We start from the raw sequence: 13,398 nt of genomic DNA on the forward strand, positions 1-13,398 counted from the left end.
AGAATCTATATCAACTTCCTCCACATATTTCAGCACCATGCAGTGAGCTGTTTCCTCCATTGTTCTAATTCTGGTGTGTTGTCTTCCATTCGACAATTCATTTATTGGAAAGCCTTTACTGAGCACCTTCTTTGTGTCAGATGGACACTGTTCTAAGTGCTGACAGTACAGCTGTGAACATGACAGGATAGATTCCTGCCTTCACTAAGCTGATGTCAGTGGTGGAGGCAGACGACAAACACACAAAGTATGCAAGATAATTACAGAAAAGGATACAGATTTTAAGGACAGCAATAAGTGATGTGGTAGAGATAGGAGTGTGTGTATGAGGGTGAAGTGCTTTAGATGGGGTGGTCAGCTAAAGCCTCCCCAAGAAGGCAATGCTTAAGACCTAAAGGATAAAAATGAACCCAAGTTAGTTAAGGAAGAACTTGCCTGACTGGGGGACTTTTACCCATTCAATAAAGATCCTGTAATCACCAGGAAGGGAGGCAGCCCCCATAAACCAGCCATCCAGAGCTTCTGACATTGACCCAAACTCTTGGTGGCCAGGCCCAGCCAGGCATAGAGGGTGTCCTTGGTCCCCAAGATGCTTCATAGTAACCACTGTCAGCAAGAACAGGAGACCCTCATACACACCTAATTTACCTTCCACCCCCCTTCTCTTTCTTCTCCTTCCTCTTGTCTTTTCTCCCCTCTCCCTTCTCCTGGTGCATGTCCTTCCTTCTCACCCATTTTCTTCCTCCCCAGCCTGCACCACAAGTGTGCAGAGTGATGACCTTTTGCACAAGGACTGCAAGTTCCTGATCCTAGAGAAAGACAACACACCTGCCAAGAAGGAGATGGAGCTGCTGATCATGACCAAGGACAGCGGGAAGGTCTTTACGGCCTCCCCCGCCAGCATCGCTGCTAGTGCGTCAGATCCCGTGTGGCTTGGGTTTCAGAAGAAAGGCAAATAGTGTAGGAGAACAAATATCCTAGCACGGTGGTTTGGGACCCTATGAGTCGTGAAACCACAGCCATCCCGTTCTAATGAAAAGCACCTGTCTGAATAGTATGTTCCAGGGTCTGCCTTCAATGCAGATGAGCTGAGAAAATTCAGGCAAAGAGCTCTCAGAGAGGCATTTGGGTGACAGCAAGCCTAACGGCAAACACAGATTGGGGCAGATGAATCCCAGGAAAGAGGGGCTTTTCTTACCAGTCTAACCTTGACCTTCCCAAGCAGGGTAGTGAGAGGGGGCGGGGGAAACATAGGCCAGAGTTGAGAGGTTGAGAAGAGAATATGCCAGGTTATAATGGGTTCTGTCCACAGCTTCTTTTTCAGAAGACACCCTAAAAAAAGAAAAGCAAGCTGCCTACAATGCTGACTCAGGCCTAAAAGCTGAAGCTAATGGTAAGAACAAATATGATGATTGTTGTCCACCTTAACTTCAGCCAGGCCACATTTCATTTCATTGTCTTCGGAGACCTTGCTACTCAAAGTGTGGTCCATGGGCCAGCAGCATCAGCCACACCTGGGAGTGTGTTAGAACAGCAGGAGCCCAGCCCTAGCTCAGATCTACTGAGTCAGAAGCTGCAGTTCAACAAGCTTCCCAGGTGATTTGTGTGTGCGTATTATTGGAGCAAAAGCCTGCCTCTGCCACGTCTACGATGGCATCTGTTTTCTCATTTTACTTGTTCTCCATAATCTTCAGAACTAATAGAAAAATGATTTGCAAAGCACTTGTTAGCTTTATTTTTTTTTTTCTTCCCAAATATCTGCGTTATTTGTCCAATAACCACATTTCTTTATGATGCCCTGTAGGACTCTCCAAATCACTGATTTCATGGAGGTCAGTAAAGGAAGGAAAATGTTAAGTCATAGAACATTTTTAAATAAATGCCAATCAAATCAGTTATCAGTTTAACAAGGTAAGAGATTGAAACCTGACTGTAAGTCTTTTTTTTTTTTTGAGACAGAGTCTTGCTCTGTCACCCAGGCTGGAGTGCAGTGGTGCGATCTCGGCTCACTGCAAGCTCCACCTCCCAGGTTCACGCCATTCTCCTGCCTCAGCCTCCCGAGCAGCTGGGACTACAGGTGCCAGCCACCACACGCAGCTAATTTTTTGTATTTTTAGTAGAGACAGGGTTTCACCGCGTTAGCCAGGATGGTCTCGACCTCCTGACCTTGTGATCCGCCCGCCTCAGCCTCCCAAAGTGCTGGGATTACAGGCGTGAGCCAACGCGCCCGGCCCAACTGTAAGTCTTTAAAGTTAGCAGTTCCTGACATTTTAGGGGTAGGTCTAGGGCTGTGGAGTCAAAAGATCCTTTTCAGAATCTGATGAAAGGTATGAACAAATTGCCCAGTAAATTCTACACATGCCCACAAACACTCAACATTCTTACTTTATTTTTTTTTTTCTTGAGAAGGAGTCTCACTCTGTTGCCCAGGGTGGAGTGCAATGGTGTGATCTCAGCTCACTGCAACTTCTCCCTCCTGGGTTCAAACGATTCTTCTGCTTCAGCCTCCCAAGTAGCTGGGACTACAGGCATGTGCCACCACACCCAGCTAATATTTTTGTATTTTTAGTAGAGATGGGGTTTCACTATGTTGGCCAGGCTGGTCTCGAACTTCTGACCTCGTGATATGTCCGCCTCGGCCTCTCAAAGTCCTGGGATTACAGGCGTGAGCCACTGTGCCCAGCCAAACACTCAACTTTCAAATAGCATCACGGACTGAGGAACAATCCTCCTCCAAGCTCATCCTTCTCATTCCCAATTCCTTCCACCCCAGGTCAGGAACTTGTGTTCAGAGTCCCTTAACCAAGAAATCAGAGTCATTTCTCACAACCACACTTATTGTTTGAATGCAAGTGGCACCCATAACTTGGTGTTCCAAAAATGTTTGGAGGTGTAAAGGTTTAAGGTCATAAGAGAATTAAAACATGGTACTTTCTCCCACCATTAATTGTTTGCCAAGCCATGTCTTCATGGATGTAATTATCACAAACATCAGATTAGTGAGGACTGAGCTGCTGGATGTTCCTGCACGTCATTGAAAGCACGTTTATTAAGAAAGTAAAGGAGGCAGAGCAGCCAGCTCCTCCAGTTTAAAAACTCAGGTCAAAACCTGTTTGTCCTTTCAGGAGACCTGAAGACTGTGTCCACAAAGGGCAAGACCACCACTGCAGGTAGGTGAGAACCACGAACCCTGCAGTGACAGGATCCAATGGGGCTGCCTGTGGCTAATGGACCAGATGACAGCCCCTCGCCTGGAAGCAGTGCACAGAAGCCACCAGACTCTAAAGAGTTTCCCTAAAGGCTCAGAAGGGAGCAGGATGGGGGTCAGGGGAGTGGCAGGCTGTGGGTCAGAGGTGGCAGCAGAAGGAGCTTAGCTCAGGAGATGAAGCTAACAGGTTCCCCGCCCCCAGCCGCCCCTAATTAACACTTGCTAATTAGGTTGTCTCCTAACACAACAGTGCAACTGTGTCTTTACACAGCAGCTCAAGAAGAGACTAAGCCATGCACGCCTCCAGCCCCTTAGCGTTTCCTCATTTCCTTCCACCGCCTTTTGATAGAAGCAGGTCAGCTCTTACCACCCCATTTTAGAGAACTAAAAACACTTTTCATTACAAAAAAACATTGTTTTAATTCACTGGGCACCCCTGAAGAGCTGAGTATAATTCTAGGCGCTGTGAGGATTAAAGAAAGCACTGTGTGAACTGAGGCACAGAGATGGGAACGCTTTAGGTTTGTGTCCAGTCAGATGCAGATCAATGCTATATTCAAAATAAAGATGTTTAAGCTTCATGCTGTGCTGCTAACTCCTCTACTATTTTGCGTGCCTTGTCCCCTTTCATTCAACAACCTTCCCAGGAAGTAGGCAATCCTTTAACCCCATGTTATAAAAACAGAAACAAAGGTGAAGTGACCTCCTCAGGGTCACACAGCTGAAGCCGGGATTGCCAGACTTCTGGTCAGCACCAGCCAGGCCCTGTGCTCAGTCCAGGAGCCAGCCCTGTCCCATGTTGAACAGCACAGGAACTTCAAAGCCCCCAGTCACAGTCACTCAGGTCAGAAAGTCACCAAAAGTCAGAGAATCTGGAGGGAAAAGGCAGGAGCCGCCTGCATTTGCTTCATTTTCTCTGACTCTTCCACAGGTATCCACAGCTACGGCAGCGGTGGTGTTGGTGGCAGTGGAGGAGGTGGCAATGTTGGTGGTGCTGGCGGTGGCCCTTGGGGAGCGGCGCCAGCCTGGTGCCCCTGCGGCTCCTGCTGCAGCTGGTGGAAGTGGCTGCTGGGCCTGCTGCTCACCTGGCTGCTCCTCCTGGGGCTGCTCTTCGGCCTCATTGCTCTGGGTATGTGGCAAAGGCAGCAAGGCAGCCTGTATGGTAGGAGGCAGGCCGGCCCCACTGCCGGTCAGAAGGGCAGGAATCTGTGAGTGGGCCCATGTGTTAGGGGGCGAGGGGACCTGAATGCATTGGTGCAGACCCTTGTTACCGCAGATGAGGAATCTGAGGCCCCAGGAGGTACCTGGCCAAGGACATGCTGCCACTTAGTGGTGGAGCTGAATTTGGATGCAGCACCTGATGCCCAGCCCCACCCTCGCTGCACCTGTAGGCCCTGCTCTAAGCACCTGGCTGCCCATAGTAACAAGGTCAGGATTTTCCTAGTCTTTTTTATTTTTGCTGTTTCCAAGCAGCCATATCTATTTCTTTTCTTTTTTTTTTCTTTCTTTCTTTCTTTCTTTTTTTTTTTTTTTTTTGGAGACATAGTCTTGCTCTGTCCCCCAGGCTAGAGTACAGTGGTACAATCTTGGCTCACTGCAACCTCCACCTCCCGAGTTCAAGTGGATTCTCCTGCCTCAGCCTCTCGAGTAGCTGGGACTACAGGCGCATTCCACCACGCCTGGCTAATTTTTTGTATTTTTAGTAGAGATGGGGTTTCAATGTGTTAGCCAGGATTGTCTCGATCTCCTGACCTCGTGATCTGGCCCCCTCGGCCTCCCAAAGTGCTGGAATTACAGGCCTGAGCCACCGCGCCCGGCCAGCCATATCTATTTCTATCAGCGCTCACACCACCTCACAGGGAGAGTGAGGACAAGCTTTGCCACCCAGCTCATATGAGAAGACTGACTCCCAGGCCAGGTTTCTTTAAGGCTCTGTTGTGATGCTGAGCAGCTAATCCTGCTGGTGGCCACGGCAGACTGTCTCTGCATGAGTATTCTAGCATGAAGAAGCCACCACAGGCCCCAGTCCCTTGTGTCAGGCCCCCCACAAGGAGCGAGTGTGTGAAAGGTGAAGGACCAGGCCCTCAGTGATACAATCTGTGTCTGTTTGTTGCAGCCGAGGAGGTGAGGAAGCTGAAGGCTCGTGTGGACGAGCTGGAGAGGTTCAGGAGCAGCATCCTGTCTGACGAGAAACTGGAGAGAAGCAGCAAGGCCCGCCTCCAGGGCATGGCACCCACGGTGGGAGCAGACCTGGACAAAATTGGGCTGAACAGCAACAACCAGGAGGTGCTCTGGATGTTCGTGAGGAACAAGCTAATGACGGAACAGGAAAATGGTGAGAGCATCGCCGGGCACAGGGCCAGCTCCCCTGAGTCCCTTTCTTCTTTGCATGTATGTGGTATGTGGGCATGTGCTGTGGGCACCATCATCGAGCCCACTCTCAGCCTCTCTCCTCCTCCGATCCTCTCAATAGCCCTGAGAGGTAGGTGGGACCAAGACTGTGGTCCCACTTCACTCCTGGGAAAACTGAGTTCTGGAAAGAAGAATTGTCCAAGATTACCGGACTAGCCAAATTTAGAGTCTGATCTCTAGTCTTTGCTTCAGTTTCTTCTTCCCATACCATGATCCCCTTATTGTGTGTGTGTGACGGACAGGAGGTGTGAAGCTGACTCAGGATTTGCTTTCCCTTGCAGGAAATCTCCGAGGAAGCCCTGGCCCTAAAGGTATTGCCATGGATTGAACCTTGTCTCTGATTCATTTCCTGCAGTTGGAAGCGAGTTTTCTGGGTGGATTAGAAACCTTTTTCTTTGTTTTAAATGGGAGGATGAAGAGCTGAATGATCTTATGGTATCTGTTGGTTCTTTGTTCTAAATGGGAGGATGAAGAGTTGAATGATCTTATGGTATCTGTTGAGAGGGTTGAGATTTGGTTTTAGAGTCAGAATATCTTAGATAAGGAAGCATCTAAGAGAAGCCCAGCAATGAGCCCAAGTGACATAGACTGGGACTGGGAGGGACTCACTCACCTTGAAATACAGTTTACTCTGCCATACAAGGCAGAGTATGGCCTTTGGGTTCTTGCCCTGTCTCACAGTTTTCGTATCTTTCTGGTTTCAGGTGACATGGGAAGTCCAGGACCTAAAGGTAATTATAACATGGGCATTTTTACCTTAAATATTAGCAAGTGTTAATTGTTTCAAACAATCAGCAAGTGTCAGAAAACCCACCTTGCACTCCAAGAAGTAATTTGACAACAGATGGGACAGGCGTGTGAGGAGGAGAGGTTTCCAATCCCAGGGACCTTTGGTTGGACACAGAGCAGCTCTCCTTGGTCCAGCTGACCGGAGTTGGACAGCTTCCATGTGCACAGGAATCTCCAAAAGAATTTGGGCCCCATTCCCCGAGCCTCTGACTCAGGGGGTATGGATGTGGGCAGGAGTCTTTATCTTAGTCACCCTCGGTGATTCTGCAGCCAGAAGAATACTGAGCACCACGTTCAAGATGACAGGATCCCACCTCTCTCGAGCTCCCCCCTCACTTCCTAGGCAACCCCAGTCCAGGGAGTCAGCTCCTCCACTTTGGAGCCCTCGAGTCTCTTTTTTCCCTTCAGATCCTTGCCACCCACACCTTCGCATATACCTGGGTCATTGTCCCAGCGCTCCTTCCCCAAGGCTCCAGCCTGCACTCCCTTCCTGACCATGTTAGGGATGGGGACTGATGCTGCCAGAGTGCCCGAACCTGCAGTTGTCAGATAAAATACAGGACTGCCAGTTAACTTTGCAGATAAACAACAAATAATTTTTCACTATAACTTGTCCCAAATATTTAATGGGACATACTTATAACTAAAAATATGCGTTGTTTATCTGCAATTCAAATGTAACTGGACATCTGCATTTTTATTTGCTAAGTTTGGCAATCCTACCCGAATCCCACTAGTGACTTCTCTGGGGAATTGGGCACAGTCCTCTGGCTGACCACTCTCTCTTTTGCCTTTGTTCCTGCAGGAGATCGAGGGTTCCCTGGGACTCCAGGTACGTACTCTCCACCTCCAGCGCTGCTGGTGTTGCAGCTGCTCAGTCCTAGCTGATGGCTTCTGGGAGGAAAACAGGGGCTGAGATACCCTTGTGTGTCCACAGGTATCCCTGGGCCCTTGGGCCACCCAGGTCCAGAAGGACCAAAAGGTCAAAAAGGCAGCATGGGTAAGAAACACATTTTTCTTTATTCATTTATTCCTCATTCTTTCATTCATTTAATAAACATTCATTAAGTGCCTGCTGTATGCGAGGCCCTGTTTTAGGCTCTGGAGAGACATCAGTGAACCAAACAAAGAAACCCTGCTGTTGTGGAGCTGAGATTTGGGTTGGGGAAAAAGACAGTAACCATGAAAAATAGTGAAGTCTGTAGCAGGTTGGGATGATGAATGACACGGGAAAGAAGAGCCTGGAGGGATTTTGCAAATGAGAGCTGGGGAGGGTAATTTTACACAGGGAAGTCAGGGAAGGCCTCTCTGAGAGGCCGCCATTTGAGCAAAGATTTGAAGGGCAAGAAGGAGCCAGGCAGGAGAGATCTAGGGAAAACATTCCAGGCAGAGGGAGCAGCCAAGGCCAAGGCCCCAGGGCAATTTTCAAGGAGCATCAGGGAGGAGGAGACATCTGAGCTGGAAAGTCCAAAGGGATGGGCCGAGAGGAGGCAGGCTGTGTGGGGACTCAGAGGCCAGTATAGGGACTTCGGCTTTGACTCTGGGTGAGTTGAGAAGCCATGTGCAGGTTTGGGGCAGAGGTAGAACATGATCTACTCACATTTTCAAAGAGCCACTCTGGCTTCCAGATTGAGCCAAGGCTATGGGGTCCAGGAGAGAAACAGGGAGGCCAGGGAAGGGCTCCAGGCAAGTGTCTGCAGTGGAAGGCTGCCTGTGGAGCCCTTAGCTGGGGCACGGGATCCTAACTTGGAGGCTGGCCATCCTTGTCTTTAGGAGATCCTGGCATGGAAGGCCCCATGGGCCAGAGAGGGCGAGAAGGCCCCATGGGACCTCGTGGTGAGCCAGGGCCTCCTGGGTCTGGAGAGAAAGGGGAAAGAGGTAAGAGGCAATTCCTTCCCCGGCAGAGTTAGCTAGGCCTGTGCTTCCTTCTCTCTGTCAACACCCGTCCCTCCTTCATTCTGTCTCTCTCTCCCTCCTTCCTTCATTTACTGAGCGCTCACCCTGAATCAGGGTCTGTGCTAGGCCCTGCAGAGACGTTCGGCATGGGCTGGGCTGCAGGGCCAGTTCTAGGGCTGAGGACCCATCTGACATCCCTGGAATCCACAGGGAAAGTGGTCATAGGAGCAGTAGACTTCCCAGAGTTGGGTGGTAAGGAGGGTGAGGAATCAGGCCAAGGTGGGGCTCAGGGGGCAGGGCAGAGCAGAGTTCATTGTAAGATGGAGTAGTGCACAGACCTTTGAGCCTCTCTGTAGGGAAAAGAAAGAGAGATCAGACACTGTGTCTATGTAGAAAGGGAAAACATAAGAAATTCCATTTTGATCTGTACCTTAAACAATTGCTTTGCTGAGATGTTGTTAATTTGTAACTTTGCCCCAGCCACTTTGCCCCAGCCACTTTGCCCCAACCTTGAGCTCACAAAAAAACATGTGTTGTATGGAATCAAGATTTAAGGGATCTAGGGCTGTGCAGGACATAACTTGTTAACAAAATGTTTACAAGCAGTATGCTTAGTAAAAGTCATCGCCATTCTCTAGTCTCAATAAACCAGGGGCACAATGCACTGCGAAAAGCCGCAGGGACCTCTGCCCTGGAAAGCTGAGTATTGTCCAAGGTTTCTCCCCATGTGATAGTCTGAAATATGGCCTCGTGGGATGAGAAAGACCTGACCATCCCCCAGCCCGACAGCTGTAAAGGGTCTGTGCTGAGGTGGGTTAGTAAAAGAGGAAAGCCTCTTGCAGTTGAGATAGAGGAAGGCCACTGTCTGCTGCCTGCCCCTTGGAACTGAATGTCTCGGTATAAAACCCGATTGTACATGTGTTCAGTTCTGAGACAGGAGAAAAACCACCCTACGGCAGGAGGCGAGCCATGTTGGCAGCAATGCTGCTTTGTTATTCTTTACTCCACTGAGATGTTTGGGCGGAGAGAAACATAAATCTGGCCTACGTGCACATCCAGGCATAGTACCTCCCCTGGAACTTAATTATGACATAGATTCTTTTGCTCACATGTTTTTTTTGCTGACCTTCTCCTTATTATCACCCTGCTCTTCTACTGCACTCCTCTTGCTGAGATAATGAAAATAATCATCAATAAAAACTGAGAAAACTGAGCGACCGGTGCCAGTGCAGGTCCTTGGTATGCTGAGTGCCGGTCTCCTGGGCCCACTGTTGTTTCTCTATACTTTGTTTCTGTGTCTTATTTCTTTTCTCAGTCTCTCGTCCCACCTGATGAGATATACCCACAGGTGTGGAGGTGCAGGCCACCCCTTCACCTCTCCTGGCTGGAAGGAGGCCAGGAGGGAGGTAGGGAAGGCCCCAGATGTAGGTTCAGTGCTGGAGGGACTGGGGAAAGTGTTGCAATTCCATCCTTAACTATTAGACTGCTTTTGTCAGGGGAAACCAAGACAGATACCAGAAATCCTCTTAATGCTAACAGACTGTGAGCAGGAAGTTTTATTTTCAGTTTTACTTTCTCTTTAAAATATTGCTGAACCAGACAATAAAATTTATTGAGTGCCTACTAGGTGCCAGACTCCATAGACTATGAAGTATCTGGGGGTAGGAACTGGAGGAGTTTTGCTGATAAGTGGCCTCACTGGGGCACCAATTGAATCCAAGACCACTAGCAGAGTGGGAAGCATCCCCTCCAAATGACAGTGCCAGGGTAGGGGACAGCCACACTGGGGCTTCTTCTAAAGTGTTCATCCCTCCATCTCTCCTCAGGGGCTGCTGGTGAACCAGGTCCTCACGGCCCACCTGGTGTCCCAGGTTCTGTGGGTCCCAAAGGTAAGTCCAGTGTGCAGGGAGGACTCAGTTTCCCAGAGGAGAAGGCACATTCAGGATGGATCACAGAGAAGAGGCCCTGGGACCCCAGACAGCCCTAACCGCCTGCCCCAGGCCTATGCAGGGGTGGTGGGTGAGTCCAAAGAGCATCCCCCAAAAAAGCAGTCCCTGGAGAGTCAAGACTGGCGCTGTAAGTTTAGCCCCATAATGGGCTTGGGGCCATGTTTCCATCTCTTTTCAGTGACCTCATTATGTGATCCCTAAGCAGGTCGATGGATCATTCAGGAAATCAGAAATTAGACCATTTCCTTGACTGACTGCAGCCCAGATGCACACATCAAAAGTAACATGTCTGGGCAACCCAGGGAGAATGGGCCCCTTCTCAAAGCCCATATGTTCTACTGCCCCAGCCCAAATGTTCTACTCTGAGCAGGAAAGAGCAAGGGGTAGTTTGATCCCACCCAGCTGCAGCCCCTTCCCTAAGGAGGACATGCACTGGGGTCACTCCCGGCCTGCAATACACTCACACAGCCCTCACCTGGAAGACAGCATCCCCAACCCCCACCTGCCCTTCACCGGGGCCAGATGTCCCCACCTGTACCTGCCCCTCTGCTGATTGCTGTCTCGTCCTCCTCAGGTTCCAGCGGCTCTCCTGGCCCACAGGGCCCTCCAGGTCAGTGTGCTGCTTCTTGTAAACCGGTTGTATTTCTGGGGCAAAGGTGGCAATGTTAAAGGGAAAACTAAATATTTTTAAAGCCAAAGAAGCAATTATAGAGCAAGCCTCCCAGAGATACAGAATTCAAGTCTGCTTGTGTGTCCTCTGTGGCAGAGGCTGGGCTCCCTGATGTGTCCTGTCCAGATCCCTTCTGACCTGGCTTAGGGCTTGAGACCCTCCAGCAGCCTCAGAAATGGAAGTCCCCACCCTGCCTCCATTTGAGCAAGCACCTGCCTCTGTCTTGTCCCCTGTGGCCACAGAGCTTGTCCTGCTGTCTTGAAAATCTTGAGCTGTGGCCGGTGCCTCTGCCAAGGCTCTACAATGTGTTCTAGTGCCTGTTCACCAGCAGGGGCAAGGAACCTGGGCCAAAATGACTTACAAAGGACTTGGGAAGGAGTCCATGGAAAGCATCCTTTGACTTTTACTATAGGATGTGTGCATGTGTGTGCCTGTATGTGTGCATGTGTGTGCATACAAGTCTCATCATTCCAAAGCTAGGGATACTCATCTGTGTGCATGGTTTCTTCTGCTGAGCAGGTCCTGTAGGTCTCCAAGGACTCCGAGGTGAAGTGGGACTTCCTGGTGTCAAAGGTAAGCTGGAGGGAGGCCTGGGGGGACAGTGAGGATCTGATGGACACAACCCACAGCCTATGTAGGCTGACAAGTGCAAGAGGGGAAGGAGAAGTCAGGATTGGGGGAGCCTGTCTTCAGAGACAGACATTGCCCCTTCCTGGTTGTCCCCTGTAGGGCATTTTACACCAAGGTGTCCATTTCCTTTTTAGGTGACAAAGGACCGATGGGACCACCAGGACCCAAAGGTATGCCACTCACTGCTGCTCGGTCATTACCAGGGCCTGCCTCACTCCTGGGAGCCCAGATGGGACCCTCACTGCAGGGTCTGAGGGTGCACAGGACCTGGACCAAGATCTCATTCTCATCCAAACTCTCAGGGAAACTGGGGCACAAAGAAGGGAAACAAAGCACTAATGTCACATTGAATTCTGGGGTGGTGAATGGTTCTCGGGGTGGTGAAGACACAGCATTCCAAGGCATCTGACCTCTTGTGTCCATGGCACCGATTTGTGCAGCAGCAGGGGCTGGGGGTTCAGTCTGTGGGGGAACTGACTCTGCCAAAGATCAGATGTGCGCCTTTGGCTGCATTAATGCTGTGTCCTCACCAACACCCGCTGACAGGAGCTCACAGTACAGCGAGAACTGTCCCACAGCCGGGGCCTGTTACTGGGTGAGGGTGTTTTCCTTGCTCACAGCTGTGGCTTTCTCTGCCTCCCCCTTGTTTGTTTTAGGTGACCAGGGTGAGAAAGGACCTCGAGGTCTCACAGGTCAGTCTGTCATGGGAATCTCCTTTAATCCATCCATGACTTTTGTAAATCCATCAGTCACTAGGTTGGAAAAAATCCAGAAGTAAGAGACCGAATCTGTTTGAAACCCTTCAGGGAACTTGTGATCTAGAAAAAACACAAGATGAGAAAATAAAGCCTGGAATGGAGGATAAGAAGGTATTCAGATGTATAGTCCAAACAGTAAATGTTTGGAGCAAAAAAGAAAGTGTAGGGTTGTCTCTGATAATTTTGGGGGATACAGTTGAGAAAATTAAGCTCTTCCCATAGCAGCAGAAAGTTTGCACCACTGGTATCCTCTCAACCACTGACCTCCTGCCAACTGGCGTGATTATAAAGGAAATTGATAGTAATAGAGCTGTGACTTAAGGCGTGGTTTTCAGTTTCCAAGGAAATAAGACTCATGTACATGCCCATGGCTCTGATTAGGTGTGGTTTCTGGGTGAGCCCATGCCACTGCCCAGGGGTATCAAGTGGCCCTGACCTTGGAATCAAAGCAGAAGCCGCTTCTTTGACCTCTTGGAGGAGGGAGCAGACTACTATTGTTGAAGCATACACAGCTTGCAGGTGTCCAACCAGCTAGTTCTTTGTCCGTTGCAGGCGAGCCTGGCATGAGAGGTTTGCCTGGTGCTGTTGGTGAGCCCGGGGCTAAAGGAGCAATGGGTAAGTGTTCCAAAGGAATGGATTCAGTGAGTTCCCCATTTGAGGGGTCACCACGACCCTGGAGAGATCCGTCTTCTAGAACTGCTTCTCCTGCTCTCTAATCTGCCCACCCCTGGTAGAGTCTCCCTTGACCAGTCATTTCTGTGTCCGGGCATCCTTTCTGGGGCTCAGAGAGCTGCAAGTACCTCTGTTGGGAGAGGCCTTGCAGCTGCCTGTGAGCTCCCCACTCCCCTGGGGAAGATAGTGTTGAAGTGCTTAGGAACCTCAAGTGCTCCAGGAATCCCAGGGCTAGTCTCATGGCCAAATCCAGGTTTTTACCCTTTTACTCACCTGAGGTGCCTGTCAGCCTGGCTGCAGAAACTGACCAAGAATCTCAGAGGTAGCTGGGTGCAGTGATTCACACCTGGAATCCCAGGGACTCAGGATGATCACTTGAACCCAGGAGTTGGAGGCTCAGTGAGCTATGATTAC

General features: G+C 50.0%; 1 protein-coding gene across 2 annotated transcripts in view; it reads left to right on the forward strand.

Annotated features, from left to right (window-relative positions):
- The window catches only part of COL17A1 (collagen type XVII alpha 1 chain), a 55,995-nt gene that overhangs the window by 25,658 nt on the left and 16,939 nt on the right, over positions 1-13,398 (forward strand). For both annotated transcript variants that reach the window (XM_010356216.2, XM_030941122.1), the window contains 16 exons: positions 751-912; positions 1,313-1,393; positions 3,126-3,170; positions 4,140-4,337; positions 5,325-5,543; positions 5,902-5,931; positions 6,325-6,351; positions 7,215-7,241; positions 7,347-7,409; positions 8,183-8,287; positions 10,132-10,194; positions 10,829-10,864; positions 11,444-11,497; positions 11,689-11,724; positions 12,211-12,246; positions 12,865-12,927. In XM_010356216.2, coding sequence (XP_010354518.1) covers positions 751-912; positions 1,313-1,393; positions 3,126-3,170; positions 4,140-4,337; positions 5,325-5,543; positions 5,902-5,931; positions 6,325-6,351; positions 7,215-7,241; positions 7,347-7,409; positions 8,183-8,287; positions 10,132-10,194; positions 10,829-10,864; positions 11,444-11,497; positions 11,689-11,724; positions 12,211-12,246; positions 12,865-12,927 — 1,245 coding nt within the window. The remainder of the gene's footprint in view (positions 1-750; positions 913-1,312; positions 1,394-3,125; positions 3,171-4,139; positions 4,338-5,324; positions 5,544-5,901; positions 5,932-6,324; positions 6,352-7,214; positions 7,242-7,346; positions 7,410-8,182; positions 8,288-10,131; positions 10,195-10,828; positions 10,865-11,443; positions 11,498-11,688; positions 11,725-12,210; positions 12,247-12,864; positions 12,928-13,398) is intronic.

The sequence above is a fragment of the Rhinopithecus roxellana genome, chromosome 11 (genome assembly GCF_007565055.1).
Source record: "Rhinopithecus roxellana isolate Shanxi Qingling chromosome 11, ASM756505v1, whole genome shotgun sequence".
NCBI lineage: Eukaryota > Metazoa > Chordata > Mammalia > Primates > Cercopithecidae > Rhinopithecus > Rhinopithecus roxellana.